The sequence below is a fragment of the Capra hircus genome, chromosome 13 (assembly GCF_001704415.2).
Source record: "Capra hircus breed San Clemente chromosome 13, ASM170441v1, whole genome shotgun sequence".
NCBI lineage: Eukaryota > Metazoa > Chordata > Mammalia > Artiodactyla > Bovidae > Capra > Capra hircus.
The window spans coordinates 17,654,534-17,675,524 of record NC_030820.1 but is presented as its reverse complement, the minus strand read 5'-3'; the positions used below and the strand labels follow the sequence as shown (position 1 = coordinate 17,675,524).

The following is a 20,991-nucleotide window of genomic DNA, read 5'->3' as shown; positions in this document are numbered from 1 at the left end:
AGATGTGACCCAATTATGTGACTTTTGATAAGCTCCTAGTCAGTCGAGGGCACTACTGGGATGCAAGTCTTAGTCACAATAAGAAATGTAGGTGAATTTTGTATTTTTCTAATTATAGACATAGGAAAAAAAAAAAAAAGGTTTGCCTAAAGCCACACAGCCTGGCTCTATACTGGAAGGTTCTGAATCCAGTAATAATGCCTAAATCAAACCATTATCCAGTCAAAGGTTTACCTTTCTATTGGTGATCTTCCACCTCACTTTTAAATATCTTTCTTTGAATGAATAATTATTTTACAAAAAAAAGCAACAGAAAAGTATACCATCATCATTTCCAGTACAATCATCTGGGTGTTACACTGGGATAGAAAGCGCTTCTAACATTTAGGAGAATCACGCGGCAATAACCTTTGTAAGTCAGTGTCCTTCCCTGCCTCCACCTCCCTCTAAGCTTCTTTCCTTCTTCCTTTAATTATCTGGATGTTCTGAGAAAAGTTTTTTTTGTGATTGAATTAATATGGCTACAGTCCTTCTGACAGTCACAAAATCTTGGTTACAAAGTCTACGTTTTGTTATCACTAATAAGGACAATAAATATATACAAAGTGACACTAGGTGAGCTCATGTCTTCTGCTCACCTTCCCTCTTGAGCCCAAATTAAATCTGGTGAAAAAATGATTTGACTTAATTTATCAATTTGGAGCGCACAGCTCTTTGCCTTTTAACTCTGTGTAGGACAAAGTGAGAAATATCTAAATCAGGTTACCTAAAGTTATTTTCATGACCAAATTCTACTGTCCCTGCTCAGCACCCAGAAAACACCCACTCCTACTCCTGCCCTTTTTGTTTCTGACCCCAAAAGGCCCAGAGAAGCAGCAATCTGGTAAGGTACTGCCTAGAAAGTATATCAATATTCCTAGCGCTTAATGACTAAGTTGTCTTCTACTGTAAGAATAACATCTGAACTCAGAAACCCTTAGGCATAATTATTCAGTCTTTAAGATCACCACATACTTTTATAACTGCACAAAACGTACAACAAAATCATTATAATTTATTTCTATTAAGTTGACAGATAATGAAAATAAACTGAAATAATGCTCATAAGGTAGTACTATATAAAAGCAATGACTAAGCTGGTTATGTGAATAAGCTCTGGATTTATCTAAGAACAGTGAACCCAAGAGATGAGCCCTGAGAAAACAATATAAAGAATTTTTATTATGTGGTTCATTATTTGATCTTGACAGAACTAAGTGGAAAATGCCTACAACAACCATAATGAAATCACTCGTCTGGGAGCTTATAGGAATTGTTTATTGTAATTCTTAAGACCCAGATTTTGGAGTCAGACTGCCTAGGTTCAAGTTCTGGTTGCATTAATATGTCACCATGTGCAGGTGCTTAACCTTTCCTACTCAGAGATTTCTCTTTCTGTAAAGTGGGGATAAGAAATGCACCCACTCTCAAGAGGATATGGTAAAGATTAAGCATAATCCAAGAAAGTATGCAGCACAGTGCCTAGTAAATGAGTGAAGCATCCCTAAGACAGCATTTTAAGTACAGACTGAGCAAAATGGAAGCAAGAGAAGAAAGCTAAGAGACCCCCCCCCCAAAAAATGCACTGAGTGTGATTTTAAAACCAAGGCATTTAAGAGGGCAGACTAGGTTTGTGACGGTCATTGAAAGTGAGGCTGAGGGACTTCCCTGGTGTAACAGCAGTTAAGAGTCTGACTGCCAGTGCAGGGGACATGGGTATAATTCCTGCTTTGGGAAGATCCCATATGCCCAAGGAGGCAACTAAGCCTGTGCGTCAGTCACAACTACTGAGCCTGTGCTCTAGAGCCTGTGCTCCGCAACAAGAGAAGCCACCGCAATGAGAAGCCCACACACCCCAACTAGAGAGTAGCCCCTGCTCGCCACAACTGGAGAAAGCCCTCATGCAGCAACGAAGACTCAGTGCAGCAAAAAAAAAAAAAAGGCTGAAACTCTCATAAATCCTGATTCTGCTATGTGACAACAGGCAAATTAATCTCTTGGTTGAAACCTTCGTTTGCCCCCTGTGATTATGACGAGAAGATTAAATTAAATGCAGTCTCCTGCCTCAATCCAAACCTGATAAGTGATAGGAAGGATACTTTTTAATATTCCATTGTTGGCAGTAGCCCTTGGACCTGTAGAAATTGAAAATAAGATGGAATGAAGACTAGATAGCACAGAAAAACAAAAATGCAGAAGAGAAAGGACGGCTACAAGAAGGAGGATGGGCAAGGAGTGGCATTACTGAAAGCGGGCTGGCACAAAACCAGTGAGCTCACTGGCAGACCAGCTGCTCAGTGCATCCCTGCAGGAGCAGTGAGCGTAGTCCAAGGAGGAAGGAAACTGCCTGCATCCAGACTCTGTGGTATCCACTCGAGGGCACCTCCAGTGGTACCGGGAAATCAAGGACTAGAAAGATTTGGTAGCATCAAGACTTGATGAGTGGTAGAGAAATGGGTTCCCATACTATGCCTTTGGAAGAACAGTTACTTTATAGAGGGCAAAATTCTAAATGCATATACTCTGTAGCTCTAAAAAGCTGCATATGTGCATAACAGAACTCAGAGTTGTACTAATGGAAAGACTGGAAACAACCTAATATACATCACTAGGAGAAAGTTTAATAAAATGAGGCAGAACTGTACTCGATATAGAGTTTAGGAAGAAGGAGGAAGGTAAGATCTCTACGTACAAATACAGAAAAATTATCAAGATAGATAAATCAGTATGTCATAAATGATTTTTAAAAGTTAGAAAAAAATGAAAAAATTATACACTTGAAAAAAGAAAACAAAAAAATATTTTGTATCGTATTTATTTCTGTACATAGATACAAAAATTCATAGGAAAAAGTTTGAAAAGACAGTTAACCAAATGATAAACAGGGATTACCTCCATGGAGAGGAAAAGATCTGGAGCATTCATTGTTTTTCAAGAATGTATTTACATATCATTTGTGTATTTGGAACTAAGTTTTTCACTAAGTAGCTAGTGCCAGGTCTGAGGAAGAAAATGTACAAGATAAGCCTGAAACATCCTGACATACGAGATAGCAAGAAAGTTATCAAGGATGGCAATGGTCATAGCAAAAAGACTCGGGCACCAACTAACTAGAGAGATGCTATTCAAACTTTAATAAAATTGAGACAATAGAGACAAATAAAATATATTTAAGTCTTTATGTTTCATCACGATATACTGGGTGGAAAAAGCTAACTGGCCACTTTCTGAAGATGACAGCGAACCAATTCATTATCCTGACAAATGGGTGAAGAAAAGGAAAAAAAGCAGTTATTTTGTCTTTCGTGTATGATAACCAAATAATAGACAAGGGTAAGTATATTTTTATAAAATTTTTCAAGTTAAAAAATGAAAATCAAACAACAGGAAGATCCCCTGGAGAAAGGAATGACAACCCACTCCAGAATTCTTGCCTAGAGAATTGCATAGCCAGAGGAGTCTGACGGGCTATAGTCCATGGAGTTGCAAACAGTCAGGGACAACTGAGCGACTAATACACACACGTTAAATTTTATTTTTATCCACGATTATATTTTTTCCTCAATGAAATCTCAACAGTTTAGAAATAGAATAAAAAGCCTACGAACATGTCAGAGAAAATACAAATCAGTCACAGCAGCCTATGTTATAAATTGCTCCTAATTCACAGGTGAACAAAGAATTTTATTTAAAGTTTTTATTTTTGCTCAAAGACTATCTGACTAGAAAGTTAACTACAGAGCTACTGGAAAAAGGAAAGCAATTCTGAATCCATTTAACATTAAAGAGTTTGTGTTTTCAGTAGTATCCTTAAGTACCTAAACAATTCCTTTTACTTGCATTAAAAAACTGATCTGCTTTCTTCTCTCCAATTTCACATTCTTACACTGTAACATTTAGATCCATGAAATTACAGCATTTTATTGACTAGAATTATCAATGTTAGGCTGTTACTATACTGAAAGTCCCAGTTGGCACTCTACTATTTTACTACAAAAGACAAGTTATTGTATGAACAGAGTTACTTCCATCTTTCCTTAGTAAAGCAGACACTATGAAAATATGCTGACGCACAATCTATGACTCCATCGCTTGTTTCTTTCTTCCTTATATAGGAGCAACTTTACTTTTCGATTATCAATTAAATTTCGTGTGTACGCATTTAATGATACCACAAAAAACAAAAATTAAACTAAGAATTTTTCATTGATTCTCTCAAGCAAACAAAAAAATTCTGCAATCTACAGTCTGCTTTTGAAAAAATCCCCCATTAGCCTGACAGATAACTTTACCTTAAGGCTGAGATGGCCCTCAACTTTCTGAAATCGTCAAAGAAGATTAACACATTATAAATGGTAAATCATACCAGTCTCCTAGGGTGGCGAGGATTAAATGGGATTAGCATGTAAAACTTCAACTGCTGCCTGGTACACAGTTTCCATATTTTATTATTATTACTAAGCCTTAGTACCCCTCACTAGAAAATGTAAGGTAATACCTACTTAATAAAGCAGACATAAAAAAATAAATGAGATATTAGTAAAGCATGTCAAATAATACTGTAAAGGAAATTGACTATAACAACAAAACTAAAAGGAGCTGGCCTAATGTCTCTGACCATAGTCTCTATGTCTTTTCCAGAATTAGTATCCTACAGTTGTTATTGTTTTTCTTACACAGTCATGCTTTCCTTAGTTTTTTATTAAATTCACTTTTAATAAGCTAACAATCACACTGAAAAATTTACTAGGTTGGATCAAAATTGTTATAAAAGAGACACTCATTAAAAGTGCATTTATGGGGAGGGAGGCGGGAGGGGGGTTCATGTTTGGGAATGCATGTAAGAATTAAGGATTTTAAAATTTTAAAAAAAAGTGCATTTAGAAAATTTTAACAATATTTCCATTGTACCTGTAAAATAGCTGAATTTTAAGAATAAAGTTGATATTTTTAGCAAAGGAAACCTAAAACCCTTATTGGGAGCGCCCTTTTAGTCATTCATAGTTCAGCAGAGAAAAGAGGAAGGAAAAAACAGTTCCCCTTTGGAAACAACAGTATTATTAAAGTGTGAGTGACCATTTTTAAAAAACAAGTTATTAATTTCTATCACATACTTCCTATTTGGTATTAACATTAACTATTAAAACAGTGTCTTATCCTTTTCGGTGAACTTTTTTTCATAGTAAATGGGGGCTCACATAAAAAAACTCCCTATTTGGGTCTTCTGAAGGCAGCTTCAGAGGGAGTGGCCATTATCATGTGGCAATTCACTGGTCTAGGGAATTCCCTTCACAGCAGTTCCAGTCACCTAGGGTCTAGTAAGAATCTGCTAGGCCACACCTGAGCCAAGGATGCCCCGCTCTGGACTCCACAAGAAAACTTACACTGTGCCACAATCTATTCACACAGCAGCTCAGACAAGCCATCCTCTCTGGGCCACAAGCAGAATCAACCATTCTAGAGCCTTTTTCTCATAAATTTGCCTCATGGGTTAGCTGGTTGTAAAGGTAACCCAACTAACTGGAAGAATCTCTTTTCCTGAGCAGGTTATCGTCATCAGGGTTTCAACTGAGAACATGTTCAAAGAACTCAGCAGCACTGCCTACAGGATCCAAGAGGTTTCGGGACTACAGAAGAAGTCATTTCCTTTGGGGACTTACTTATTTACTAAGCATATGATGTCACAGTAAAATCTTGTGGTTCCACCCCCCCCAAAACCAAAAGATTATAAAACCACTTTAAAATACTAGCTTTATTAAAATGGAAAAAGAGGGTCATTACAGTAAAATGGGGCCTATGTGCAGTGGACAGCCAGGCCAGTGTTCAGTATTTTAAACCATTTCAATCAGCAAATCAGAACCAACTTAAGATCTATGTCAACACTCACTTTTTGATTTCTCGGAGCAACATTCGGATAAGGATGGTCTGAAGTGGTTCAACCATCAATTTCCTCCACATGTCCAATGCTAGCTGCCAGGAAAAATTGAAAATCATCAAGGCTGAATTACTCAGTGTTTGCTTTAAACATTTGTAAAAGTAAATACCCATCAGAAGAAGTATTTATAACTTTATTTCAAAATTCAAATAAAAACTGAATATACATAAGGAAAATAAATGGCTTAATTTAAAATGACACTGGCTCACATGTCAGACATTCTGAATAAGGAACAGAATTAAGGTTTTATCATGAACTGAAAATCTTACAGAAATAAATGATTTTTATAAAACCTTAGTTAAAATAAGTTTGCTGCATCCACAGATTTCTATTTCATCTCTTCTGGGTTCTCTTTTAAGTCCATGTCCTTCACATTTTTTTTTTTTAAACTATAAGAGTCTCAATATTTTCTAAATACATTTTATGAGCTTCTTCATAAAGCAAAACTATTAACCTTCTGTCATTCATCCACCATTAATTTAATTATTAAAATAATACTTTTCCCACATCTTTTCTGTTTTTCTCATCTATGTGAAAGTCTTAGTAAATCATAACAGTATTTCATTTATTTAACATTTAGGATGTTTTAAATCTTGAGAATTTTAAGACAGTCAACTCAGTGTTCTTAAGAAGACAGGGAATCACATTACTTCAGTATATAAAAACATGCTTATGTTTGCCAGTCTTTTAAAGGATTTCCTACCTCTCCTATTTCCATAAGTGGTTCATTCATATCTACACCACCATAACCATATTGAAGGTCCGCTTCTGTCAGTTTATTCTTTTTAATAAACTGTGTGTTGAGATACCTGGAAAACAAATGTAGTATCAAGATGCTATGTCACAATCAGTCGGAAAGAAATAACTTGGAATTTTAGAATAAAAACTTTAGAGTTATAATCAACTACAGAATAGTTCAGTAATACACCCCAAAGAAATTAGAAATATAATTTTTAAAAAAGATAAAAATTATCAGCTAAACTCTCTTTGCAAGGCCCTAAAAGACAAAAAATAAGACCTCTAAGGGTAGGAAAAAAAAAAAAATCCTATTACCACAGTCCCACTTAAAAAAACTCAAGGGTTTTGCTCCAAAAATTTCTAATACTCTTAGAGCTCAACAGCTGCTATCCAAGGTCAGACCCTCTACAAGTTAATTTGCTCATTCTCAGATTCTCCTTAAATAAGCCAAATTCACTTTGCAAAGAATTAAACAGAAAATGCTTAAAAAGATCAAATTCAAGTAAGTTCTCTAATTTATATTTTATCACCATTAAATATCTAACTTTTCATTTTTGAACCAAAAACAAAATCACAATCACTAAGTAAGAAAATGGAATAGACTGTTATAGACAGGTAGAAGGAAAAATGGACAGAAGTAAGATCACTGTGTCAACCAGAGGGAAACAGCTTTATAAAGAAAGACCAACTGTAATGAACTCCTAGAATCACTGAGATGAACAGAGTTCTAAGATCAAAGGAAATGTGTGCAACGGGTGCGCAATATTCAAGTAACCACTTGCCACCATCCCAGATTTCACAAGACCCTTCATGCTCACCTCCTAAAACTATTTGTTGGACAGGTTCTGCCAAGGTGAAAACGGCTATTGACGATACAAGTATTTAGGCAACAACCACGAAATCTCTGTATTAAAACACACATGTTTGCTGCATCGAAATCAAAGGTCTACTCAGTGTTCACAGACAACTGAAACTGAAAGCAAAGACAACAAAAATCTCAACGGCGGGACTCCTCTGCCAATTCTAGGAAACGATGGGAAATAATAAAGCACAAGGCCACAACCGTTTACACACCTTCCCTCCCACCTTCACTCACTTCAAGCTCTGGCCTCCAGGGCTTACACCGTGGAGCTTCAGTCAACATTTTGGTCCCTTCTGTCCACTGCTGACAAAGTCATTCCCCTCCAAGTAACACTGAACCTTCCCTTCCATTCTCACTATAACCCCCGTAATTTCCTGCTGGGTTTCCAACCATGCTTCCAGCTGAGGATAAGGGAACAGGAGAGACAGGAAGCCTCAGCTCTAGAGAGAACGCCTGCCTCACCTGAAACCAGACTCTCTGGGGCAGGGAGGCGCCTCTGGCCTAGGTCACTCTGGTCATGGCTCACACACCTCTCGGGCCTGACCTGATCCCCAAGCCAAACCAGCCTTCACTCCCCACCCCCAGTGAGTTAGTATCCGATACACAACTGTTTCCTTTCCTTCACAGTACCTGCCACTATGTGAAGTAACCCTGTTCTTTCTTTGTCTGCACATACTCTCTAGAATATGAGGGCTGCCAGATGGTGTCCAGAACAGTGGCAGGCAGACAGGCAGTCCTTGAAAAATACTCCTTCGAATTAACGAAATGAATAAACGGGTAACTTTCCAGCAAGCATGGATGGCAAAAGCTAACAGTAGAACCCAAGTCTGGAAAAGCAGCCTGGAGCCAGATCATAAAAGTCATGAATGCCAGGAAATAAAAAGTCACTAATATTTATGGAGTGCCTATTATGCGTCACAGACAGCTCTAAGCATTGCAGCTGGCTGAATAATAGGAGGTAGGTATTTGTGGTACCATTAAGATCCCCATTTTATGTGTAAGGAAACTGCAGCTTAGAGAGTTTAAAGAATTCGGCAAAGGTCCATCCACTACTAAGTTGCAGAGCTGACTCAGAAAATTCACGAGGGTTCCCTCTCTCATTCAGCAAGTACTGACCAACTGCGTGCTACACACCAGGTACAACAAGGCAATAGGGACAGAAAAAAAGGAGAACAGAAATGTAGTTTCTGCCCAGTGAGCTTACCCATCCGGCAGGACATAACAACAGGAAGAAATGTAACATTTCTGAGCAGGGGAACTTAGCTGTCATACCTGCACCATTACGTGCCTTTCTGAAAGAGCCTCTGCTCCAAACCCCTCCTTTTCTGGTCAGTGTACCATGGCCACCAGCAATCCTACCTAGAACGTTAGCACCACCTACCTCATGCTCCATTTTATATCCTTTTCATCAGCTGGTCCTCCTGTTCTAAACTATTCATCACCTCCTCCCATTATTTTCTTTTTTTACTTCCAAGGCATCTGTGGACTCTTCGTTTGGATCAAGTGCAACATTCTCATGACTGGTCTCTGTTTCCCATTTCTGGCATCTCTCATTCATCTGAAAACTCTATTTTCAGGATACCAACTTCCTACCCAGGAGCCTACAGCAGCCCCCTTATTCCTATATTAAATGTAAACTTCTTAGCACTGCTGACTTGGAAGAGAAGCTGCTGAAGTCTAGATCTGCAGAAGTCTAGATTCACTGATCCCTTCCCAAGGTCTGTGTGTATATTTCAGAGCCAGTACTCTGTATCAGGGGAGCTTCATACGTTGTGTTATTTCAGAGGACCAGTCAGTATCCTCTTTCCCTCATGGGATAAATTTTAAACTAACTTTTATTATCTAGATCCTTCTCATTCCAGATATTCTACTCTTGACAGCTTAAGCTTGATAAAGACACTTTTAAAATAATTTATATATATAACTGAAAAAAGTAGGGTAGTTGTTCATTTTGATTCAGACATGATTCTTAACTTCTAAGTCACTGTAACACTTTACAATAGAATTTATTAGGCACACATTTGTTTTTAAATGAACATATATATACTATAAGGTCGTAAAACAGCTTCCAATAAATTCTTTAAATAGTCTTTACTCTTTTGCACAGGTAATATCTCATTGCTCAGGTGCAACTTGTACAATAGTACACATTTTTATAATTCATCCTGGCTCAAAGTGGTTAATAATTATCCTTTGCTTTTTTGGAGTACTAGCAGTAACCCAACAGCATTAACTAATGAGAACTAAGAGCCTAAAGGTAAATTTGAAGCCTCTAAGAAATCAGGCATTTCAGCTATCTTAAGAGAATTGCATTACAAGGACTGTTCTCATGCTAATACCTCCTAGATTTCAGGAGTTGTTAGGTCTCAAGCTAATTGCTCCGGTCCATGAGGTCGCAAAGAGTCGGACACAACTTAGTACTAAAATAACCTTGGGTCCCAGCAGTTCCATCAAGGGCCAGCAGGGCCTAAACAGGTATGGAGTAGCAGGAAAAGTGGGACAGAAACATTACTATTTTCCTTTAAGATCAGAATCCTTAAGTCACCTATGCTAAGGCACATCCATTTTATAAATCAACCAGAGTAAAGAAGAGGCTAGAAATTACTTCGAAATAATATTTAAAAATACTTTTGAAACAAAACTTTTTTTTTTTCCTTTACCTTTCTTTACACAGATTTCCTTATAGACTGAGATTGCTAACAAGATAGCCTGGATAACCTGCTATCCAACAAGCATCAAACACTTTTCGTCTAATTACTGCCAAATGTACCTCCATGAGATCTCATGACTCAGTCTACCGGTATAATTAAGCAATGATGATCATCACACGAAGCCAACCACATGGAGGTCAGACAAAGCCCTCCAAGTGAATCCCGTGAGCCACTGACTCTAAGCCTTTGCTAGACAGTGGAAAGGTACTAAGTGACCAAATCTGCACTTAAGGAATTTACCAAATAGAATAAATCAGAAATCAAAAGCTGGGAAACTGGTTACACTATCATTAATATACAGGTGAGAAATGATAAAAAAAAAAGTCAAACTACCATACTATAATAGCAATGCAAAGGAAATAATAAATTTAAGAGACATTTGCAGGATTTGACCAAGAGGCATCAGACAGAGAAGATGACCTCAGGTAAAGGATAACCGACTTCTGACACATACATCTGGGTGTCCAGCACTACCATTAACTGAGATGAGCATTACTGGGGGCAGTGTATGCGTAAAAGATAACAAGTTGTAAACATCTGCAGCAGTATGATGTACCCACAGAACACCTTAGAGGTACAGGCTGTCAGGTAAGACTACTCCTCTGAAACTGAGGCTACCTGAAATAAACGTCTATTTTGATGGTAATCGATATACAGGTTGTAGTTAAAACCAGGAGTAACTGAGCTCATCCTAGAAAGAATAAGGAGTGTGGCTAAGGAATGAGAAGAGAACCTACATGACTACAGTCTCTATCTAGAATGAGACTAGGCAGAATGAAGGGGTTGAATGGACTTACTCAGGCTGACCTGGGTTTAAATTCTCCCCTTGTCATTTTTCCAGCTCAGGGACCTTGAGCAAAGACATCTAACCTCTCTGACCCATAGTTTTCCTCCACTGTAAAAAAATCACCTCATATGGCTTTATCTGTACGCACATATATATATGTGTGTGCATCATATATACTACAAAACTTAATAACAGTTCTTTAATAGTACTAATTTCAATAGCACCAGATTGATTTTGGTCAAGAGAGATGCAGAAGAACCAAGAGAATGTTCTCTCAGAAAACTAAGAAAGAACAGGAAAGTAACTTGGATCTTTGCTGAAGCATCTCAGCTAATGAGGGGTCCCGCGGCCCACACACAGGTAAAGCGCTTTCTCTTGTCATCTGTACAGCAGCGGCCCCAGCTTCTCAGCAGGAGCAGAAGCACACATGCGCCTTCACTCTGATCCTTAAACCGCCCTCTGGTCTCCCTCATAGTTCAGCTAAGGAATTCTCAAAGTTCTATTTATGACTAGGTAACTTTGGTGGCTGAGGTAGGGAAAAAAATCAAATGGTCAGGATGTTTAATGGATGGCAGACACCATTTTATAAAAGCCAAAGCCACAGTAAGCCATGCCTTTCTTAGCCAGTGCTGGTTTCTGGTTTGGTTTTATTACATTTTGCTCTTCTAAGAAGAAACAGAGCAACTGGCTATTTAGAATTAAGCTCCAGTTTCTAACATAAGCAACCTACATCTAGTAAAGTCCAACGGTGATATAAAAACGAAAGGAAACAAAAAACGCATAAAGCAAAGAAGGACAAACACGAAGAGGTGACCATACCTTGGCCCCGGTGTGGCTTCCTGCAAAGCATCATGTAAATGTGCAAGTCAGCTCGGCTTCTCAGTTTCTCCTCAGTCAGAAACTGAGGCAGCGGTTCACCTGTGGCCCAAGCCACAGTGCAGAGGGGGCACAGTTCTCACTGCAGCCATCACAAGCCACTGGGGCCAGCATCATTCCTTTATTTATCCACAATCCTTCAATAAATGGGATTCTGCCTGTGTACCCCAGTACCTATTTCCAGCGTTGGCGTGAATGAGTCAGAGAGGACCCGGCCAGAGGGCCATGGAACATGCAGGAGGGGGCAGTTAAGGCAGGAGATCTAAGCAGGAGACCAAGGCAAAAAGTTCAGGGCAGGGAATGGGGATTAGTCACTCAGGGAAAGGAAGAAAAGCAATCCAGACAGACGGACAGAATGGTGGGAGGAATGGCAGGATGAGATGAGGCTGGGTACCTCCATGAGACATAAAATACTGAATCCTGGAGTCAATCAGGAACACGCTGGAGGGTGCTGGCTTGGATCCACTAGACGTTTCATCCAAGCTGAAGCTTCACTTTAGATCTGTCAAGATTTAATGCGTGCTACCCAGTCCCAGACAACTGAAGAAACAGAGCTAGGCCATCAAACACAGCTTCAGTTTTCACAGACTAAGTTTCCACACATGGCCTGGCTCCCAAATATCCACATGACCCGCACTACAGACCTGTCCCCTTAGCAGAGAGAAAAGTCCATACATCACGAAACGCTTCAGTTCTGTGTATTTTAGTAGGTCATAAAAGCAAAAGCTCCTTCAACTACCAAATATAGGCGTCTGTCAGGGGAGTGAAAGAGAAAGTGCACTTACCTGTATAAGCAGTCCATATAGTCTGCACCCTTGCTATATTCCTCCCAGTACCTATGGTACATAACAAGCACTTGCTCTTCAGACTCCAGAACTCTCTAGATAAAGAAGAAAAACGCTTTTTACACACAAAGCAGTGATCATTTTCATTTGTAAGCGATGAAATTTACCAAAAACTAATGTTCTTACATAAAAGACATAATTTGAGCATTATATATTTAGAAATTACATTCTAATTTAACTACCTTCTAGCCAGGACATGGAAGCAACCTAGATGTCCATCAGCAGATGAATGGATAAGAAAGCTGTGGTTACATATACACAATGGAGTATTACTCAGCCATTAAATAGAATATATTTGAATCAGTTCTAATGAGGTGGACGAAACTGGAGCCTATTATACAGAGTGAAGTAAGCCAGAAAAATACCAGTACAGTGTACTAACGCATATATATATGGAATTTAGAAAGATGGTAACGATAACCCTGCATGCAAGACAGCAAGAGAGACCCAGATGTATAGAACAGTCTTTGGACTCTGTGGGAGAGGGAGAGGGTGGGATGATTTGGGGGAATGGCATTGAAACATGTATAATATCATATAAGAAACGAATCACCAGTCCAGGTTCGATACAGGATCCTTGGGGCTGGTGCACTGTGATGATCCGGAGGGATGGTACAGGGAGGAGGTGGGAGGGGGGTTCAGGATGGGGAACACGTGTACGCCTATGGCGGATTCATGTTGATATGTGGCAGAACCAATACAATATTGTAAAGTAATTAGCCTCCAATTAAAATAAATAAATTAAAATTAAAATAATAATAATAATTTAACTACCTTCAGTAACAATGAAAGAGCTAGGGAAAAAAAATGTGCATCTCAGAGATGAAAATGAAACATCCACATTACAGAGTAAATGCTTCATTTCCTAAGATAAAAAAATAAAATGTAATGGTTTGATGCTGTTCCTTGGGCTAAAATACTAGGTCAGATTAAAACCGAATGTAATTCTATTGCCATGTATCTCTCTTTTTCCTCATGTCCATCAATTTTGATCAGATTGCTAGTTGTACGTCATCACCTCACAGTATTCACTTCTCTGAATAAGACTATGAAAATTGACAATTTTCCACATTCTCCAAGTAAAATAAAAATAAAAGCCTACTGTCTTTTGAAAAATGAAAATCAAGCTGAATCTGAGGCCTGGTATTTAAAAAGTTAATTTTAATTGAAATTCAGTATAGCAACAAAAATTCACTGACTAGGACGGACATTCCCAGAGTCACTGCTTCTTGTACCTCAACTGTCCTTCCATCAACTGTCCATGTGACCTTGGGCAAGTCCTGATCTCAATGCTCTTCTAGTAACTCTGATCAAATGCTATGCTTTTAAACTTGGGATTTAAACAATTAAAGCTCACAATGATATGAACAGCCGACAAATAGTACTTTTTTTGCCTACCATGTGGTAAGTAAATTAAAAATACCAACCACTATTAATAAGGCCACACTTCCCAGGTAGCACAGTGTGGAACAGAATCCACCTGCCAATGCAGGAGACACAGGTTCAATCCCGGGGTCAGGAAGACTTCTTAGAGTAGGAAAGGGCAACCAACTCCAGTATTCCTGTCTGGGAAATTCCATGGACAGAAAAGCCTGGCAGGCTATGGTCCATGGCATCGCAGAGACGGACAGGACTGAGAAATTGACATGGCACAGCATTAACAATGCTAGGGAACAGGGCCCCCTTAGGAACTTCTGCGGCTGGTGGGGTAAAATATAAATCTAGAAACTTTCTTACTACAGTCGTTCCTGAGTATCAGCAGGGACTGTTTGTAGGATGCCCCATGGATACCAAAACCCACAGAGGCTCAACCCCCCTACAGTCAGGCCTCCACATCCACCAATATGGAAGACCAACTGCATTAAGTCAAAAAAATAAAAAATGTTCATGACTTAAGACCTAGGAATTCTAAGTCTAGGGACTTGCCCTATTTAGAAATAATAATAAACAAATAGATAAAACAGGCTTTGAAAAATTAGCTTTCCATCAAAGGTTACAAGGGAAATATCACAGGATCAATTGTGCTCTACTTATAGGTTACTACCCTTTGAAAAAGGCCTCATCCTACTCATGTGCAGGGTTAGACACACTACACAGTTTATGTTACTTTATCTCTATTTTATAGATAAAAGAACTTAAAGTTCAATCCAGGTTAAGTGAGGTAGGTTAAGTGAGTTGCCCAGGGTCACAGGGCTAATAAAAGGTGATCAAAAGTTTCTAGCTCAAACAATAAATTATCTCATCCAGTTCCTGATAAGATCACTAATCCGAAATAAGTCAGAAATGCTGCCATTAGCCAAATACTGCAAATCTGTTCACTGCGTATATGCAGATCATCAAGTCTATGATGTGTCCCTCATGTGCATGGCACACTGACCGAAACAACTGGTCACGGGGAGTTCCTGTCGTACTTCCTCATTTATCATTCTCCTTTCTAATCCTAGGATTTTCAAGACCTTACATAAGATATTGCTGCTAAGTCACTTCAGTCGTGTCTGACTCTGTACAACCCCAGAGACGGTAGCCCACCAGGCTCCCCCGTCCCTGGGATTCTCCAGGCAAGAACACTGGAGTGGGTTGCCATTTCCTTCTCCAGAGCATGAAAGTGAAAAGCGAAAGTGAAGCCACTCAGTCTTGTCCGACTCTTCGCGACCCCACAGACTGCAGCCTACCAGGCTCCTCTGCCCATGGGATTTCCCAGGCAGGAGTACTGGAGTGGGGTGCCATTGCCTTCTCCAACATAGGATATTAAGAGGCAGCTAAAAGGTTGATTACAGAGATTCACCAAGAGGTGGGGAAGGGACAGTAAAAACAAAAACACCTGGTTCTACAAACACCATCCGAAGAACATGTAAGGACTTGATTTCAAGTTGAACAAATCTTGATTTGAAACTCTCCTCACTTACTAGTAGCATGACCTTGAGCAACTAAACTGATTTCCCTTGGAGAACCTAACCACACATTGCTTGACTCATAGCTCTTAAATACATTTTAGAAAAATGCTATTTAGGAAACAAAACAAATAACCTTAACTTGATACAAGTTCTGCACTGGAAAACAGTGAACTAGTCAAAAAACTATGTAGCCATAAACACACTTACATCATGTATACATACAGCAGTCCTTACCTTGTGCAAATGCCGTACATGATTTTCCAAAAAAATCTTAGTTTCCGTATAAAGTCTTTCTCCAAGGGGTTCAGGATAGGCCACACATAAAGCATAGATATCTCTAGTTAAATTGTTAAGGTTTTCATATTCACTGGAAACATTACTTTAAAACAAATGAGATTTAACTCAAGTTAGAACTCAAGTTAAAAAATGAAAAACCTTTATTTCACTCTTATAGTTTAGGATTATATAGATACATACAGAATGAAGGACACTGACCCAACATGTGACAGGACAGGACCACATAAGATAAGTCACACACCCCAAAAAATGCTTTGTAAAAAATTAAGTACTAACATATGGTGCTGCACAATTTTCAGAGGAGGGTGGGGGGCTTTTTTTTTCAGTTTCAAAATATGAAAGGTTTATCACCGCTAAAATTTCTACCTAATATCTGAGTATCAGAAGTCAATTCCTGGGCAAAATAACAGGAAAAGGAAAAAGAGAAAAACTGGCCGTAGAACAATTAGGAACACAGTTCTTTATTTTTCAAAATAAAATTTTAAAACTGAGATTCCAAGTTTGCTGTCTGCACAGACATTTTTTTATTTCAGGGGAGGAGCAGAAAACTCAAGATCAGGTGAAGAGTAATTGGATCATCTTAAACAGATCAAACAATAAACATTTTAGAAATATCAATAACTGAAGGGACTTTTCAAGGAAACTAGCTATCTCAAAGCCATTTACAAATCAACAAGTAACTATATATTCTGTAGAATAAGAACACATTTAATTATTCCATTTTCTTTAACTTATGCTCATTTTCTCTTGTCATCTTCTATGACCAACTTCTTCTCTTTTTACTCATTATTTTAGTTAAAACAGCCTTAGAAGTACCTAAGTACTTGCCTAGCCCAACCTCATTCATGCACAAGTAACTTTTAACACTTTTTAAAGTTTTTAGTAAGATTCCAATCAGAAACAGTTCATGATATTCCACACACACACAGAACTTAAAAGAGACTAGTTCAATAATAAGCTCTTCAAAGGCAAAATCCATTATAAATTATCATCTAGATACAATGGAAAGTACAAGAAATCAGATGCTAGAAATCTTGCATAAAGTCTGTGCTCCATCATCAATTACCAGCACAGCGTGTGTGGGTCCCTTTACTCCTGAGTACCAGTTTTCACATCTGCCCCACCAGTCTGATAGGCGTGTTTGGGGCACCAAATAACACTAAAAATGTAAAAGATCTCTGCAAACTATGAAGCCTTCTAGAAAAGTTACCATCATTTTCTGTATCTGTAGTGACTAGAACACAGATAGCCTATCAAATGTTTCTTACTGACAACTGCAACAGTAATGAATTCAAAGAACTTCACTGTTCCTGTACCAACATTCGGTTTAATATTAACAACTGGGTTAGGCATTGACAACAAGTTGAATCACTCTTATGAAATCCCAGCCTTTCTGGAGAACACACACCTTGTTCGGTGAGGCAGCCATCCTTCAGCCGCAGGGCTCTGCTGGAGGGGGCAGCGAGCAGGAGACGACAGGAACCTTCACCCATGTAATAATACCTTCACATCTCATCTTCCCTTTAGACAGAAAGAGTCTCTGGTTCCTGCAGGGTCTATCAGTCCATAAAGCCTCCTACAGGGCCCTTCAACCCAGAGACCAGGCCTCAACCCTACTCCCTTCCTTCATGTGGAATGTCCCTGTGGTAGGTGGTGAAGGCAGGTCAGCAGTCTGCCAGGGCTGCCCCCAGGCCCTCCCAGCCACAGCGCCTGGCAGACACTGGGCAGAGCTGGTCAGACAGCCACCCACCCCTCTCCCGAGCTACCTGCAGCTGAGGGTTCCTAGAGACCGCTTTAACCTCCCAAATACTAAGAAGCTAAAGTACTGGAATGCTGTGGGTTTTCTCCAGAGTATATATCCTGGGTGCTGGAGGTCACACTGTGTTTTTACCTATATAATGATATCATTAACGCTATAATATACATGTCTGCCCTCTTAGCACAGAAGGCAGCATGTCAGTCTCAATCTGAAGGTCCTAAGTTCGAACCTCAGAAAGGGCAGATCCCTCTGTTAGGGCTTCCCTGATAGCTCAGTTGGTAAAGAATCCACCTGCAATGTTCAGTTCCGGGGTTGGAAAGATCTGCTGGAGAAGGGATAGGCTACCCACTCAAGTATTCTTGGGCTTCCCTTGTGGCTCAGCTGATAAAGACTCCATTTGCAATGTGGGAGACCTGGGTTCAATCCCTGGGTTGGGAAGATCCCCTGCAAAAGGGAAAGGTTACCCACTTCAGTATTCTAGCCTGGAGAATTCCATGGACTGTACAGGTCAAGAGGTCGCAAAGAGTCGGACATGACTGAGTGACTTTCACTTTCATATACATACATTATATTCAGTTCAGTTCAGTCACTCAGTTGTGTCTGATTCTTTGCAACCTCATGGACTGCAGCACACCAGGCCTCCCCGTTCATCACCAACTCCCGGAACTTACTCAAACTCGTGTCCATCGCGTCATGATGCCATGCAACCATCTAATCCTCTGCTGTCCCTTTCTCTTCCCGCCTTCAATTGTTCCCACCATCAGGGTCTTTTCAAATGAGTCAGTTCTTCACATCAGGTGGCCAAAGTATTGGAGTTTCAAGCTTCAGCATCAGTCCTTCCAATGAATATTCAGGACTGATTTCCCTTAGGATTGACTGGTTTGATCTCCTTGCAGTCCAAGGGACTCTTCAGAGTCTTCTCCAACACCACAGCTCAAAAGCATCAATTCTTCGGCTCCCAGCTTTCTTCATAGTCTAACTCTCACATCCATACATGACCACTGGAAAAACCACAGCTTTGACTAGACGGACCTTTGTTAGCAAAGTAATGTCTCTGCTTTTTAATATGCTATCTAGGTTGGTCATAGCTTTTCTTCCAAGGAGCAAGCATATTTTAATTTCATGGCTGCAGTTACCATTGGCAGTGATTTTGGAGCCCCCCAAAATAAAGTCTGACACTGTTTCCATTGTTTCCCCATCTATTTGCCATGAAGTGACAGGACCAGATGTCATGATCTTAGTTTTCTGAATGCTGAGTTTTAAGTCAACTTTTTCACTCTCTTTCATCAAGAGGCTCTTTAGTTCTTTCTCACTTTCTGCCATAAGCATGGTGTCATCTGCATATCTGAGGTTATTGATATTTGTCCCGTCAATCTTGATTCCAGATTGTGCTTCTTCCAGCCCAGCGTTTCTCATGATGTACTCTGCATAGAAGTTAAATGAGCAGGGTGACAATGTACAGCCTTGACGTACTCCTTTTCCTATTTGGAACCAGTCTGTTGTTCCATGTCCAGTTCTAACTGTTGCTTCCTGACCTGCATACAGATTTCTCAGGAGGCAGGTCAGGTGGTCTGGTATTCCCATTTCTAAGAATTTTCCAAAGTTTGTTGTGATCCACACAGTTAAAGACTTTGGCACAGTCAATAAAGCAGAAATAGATGTTTTTCTGGAACTCTTGCTTTTTCCACGATCCAGCAGATGTTGGCAATTTGATCTCTGGTTCCTCTGCCTTTTCTAAAACCAGCTTGACCATATGGAAGTTCACGGTTCACATATTGCTGAAGCCTGGCTTGGAGAATTTTGAGCATTACTTTACTAGCGTGTGAGATGAGCGCAATTGTGCGGTAGTTTGAGCATTCTTTGGCATTGCCTTTTTTTGAGATTGGAATGAAAATTGACCTTTTCCAATCCTATGGCCACTGCTGAGTTTTCCAAATTTGCTGGCATATTGAGTGCAGCACTTTCACAGCATCATCTTTCAGGATTTGAAATAGTTCAGCTGGAATTCCATCACCTCCACTAGCCTTTGGTCATAGTGATGCTTCCTAAAGCCCACTTGACTTTATATTCCAGGATGTCTGGTTCTAGGTGAGTGATCACACCATCGTGGTTATCTGGGTCATGAAGATCTTTTTTGTACAGTTCTGTGCATTCTTGCCACCTCTTCTTAGTATCTTCTGCTTCTGTGAGGTCCATACCATTTCTGTCCTTTATTGAGCCCATCTTTGCATGAAATGTTCCCTTGGTGTCTCTAAATTTCTTGAAGAGATCACTAGTCTTTCGCACTCTGTTGTTTTCCTCTATTTCTTTGCACTGATCACTGAGGAAGGCTTTCTTATCTCTCCTTGCTATTCTGCTATTCTTTGGAACTCTGCATTCAAATGGGTTTATCTTTCCTTTTCTCCTTTGTCTTTCGCTTCTCTTCTTTTCACAGCTATTTGTAAGGCCTTCCCAGACAACCATTTTGCCTTTTTGCATTTTTTCTCTTGGGGGTGGTCTGATCACTGCCTCCTGTCCAATGTCACAAACCTCCATAGTTCATCAGGCACTCTATCAGAACTAATCCCTTGAACCCAATCCCTTGACTCTATTTGTCACTTCCACTGTATAACGTAAGGGATTCGATTTAGGTCATACAGGAATGGTCTCGTGGTTTTCTCTACTTTTTTCAATTTAAATCTGAATGTGGCAATAAGGAGTTCATGATCTGAGCCACAGTTAGCTCCCGGTCTTGTTTTAGCTGACTGTATAGAGCTTCTCCATATCAGGTATAGTACATATACATGTGCATGTATATAAATTTAAAAAATAAGATTGCTTTCATGTAGGAATGCAAGGCAGCAGGTTTTAGAACACAGGGAAACCACCAATTTATGTTTTCATATACAACCCCTAACTCGCAAATGCAGACAACCCAGGTAAGAACTGTTTCCGCCTCACAGCCGCTGAACGTGCAATGTGCTCCTGCCTGCAGCGCTGCCCCTAGGTCTCTGTGTGACCTGCTCCCTCCCTCTGTCCTAGTCTTTGCTCAAGTTTTACCACCATCCTCAAAGAGACCTTCCCTGACCACCATCTGCAGAGTCGCACACACACTCCAGCCATACTCAGATGCTTGCCCTGCTTCACTCCTCCACAACCCACTGCCCTGATATTTAACCTGTTATGATTAACAGTAGCACTGGCATTAGGTTTGCTTTCCGTGAATCTGAGTGAACTCCGGGAGTTGGTGACGGACAGGGAGGCCTGGC

At 39.7% G+C, this 20,991-nt stretch overlaps 1 protein-coding gene across 5 annotated transcripts in view; it reads right to left on the bottom strand.

Moving 5' to 3' along the window:
* Nucleotides 1-20,991, bottom strand: part of CUL2 (cullin 2) — a 73,554-nt gene that overhangs the window by 34,401 nt on the left and 18,162 nt on the right. For all 5 annotated transcript variants that reach the window (XM_018057047.1, XM_018057044.1, XM_018057046.1 and 2 more), the window contains 4 exons: nucleotides 15,922-16,024; nucleotides 12,734-12,828; nucleotides 6,678-6,783; nucleotides 5,927-6,009 (listed from right to left, as the gene is read on the bottom strand). In XM_018057047.1, the coding sequence (XP_017912536.1) occupies nucleotides 5,927-6,009; nucleotides 6,678-6,783; nucleotides 12,734-12,828; nucleotides 15,922-16,024 (387 nt within the window). The remainder of the gene's footprint in view (nucleotides 1-5,926; nucleotides 6,010-6,677; nucleotides 6,784-12,733; nucleotides 12,829-15,921; nucleotides 16,025-20,991) is intronic.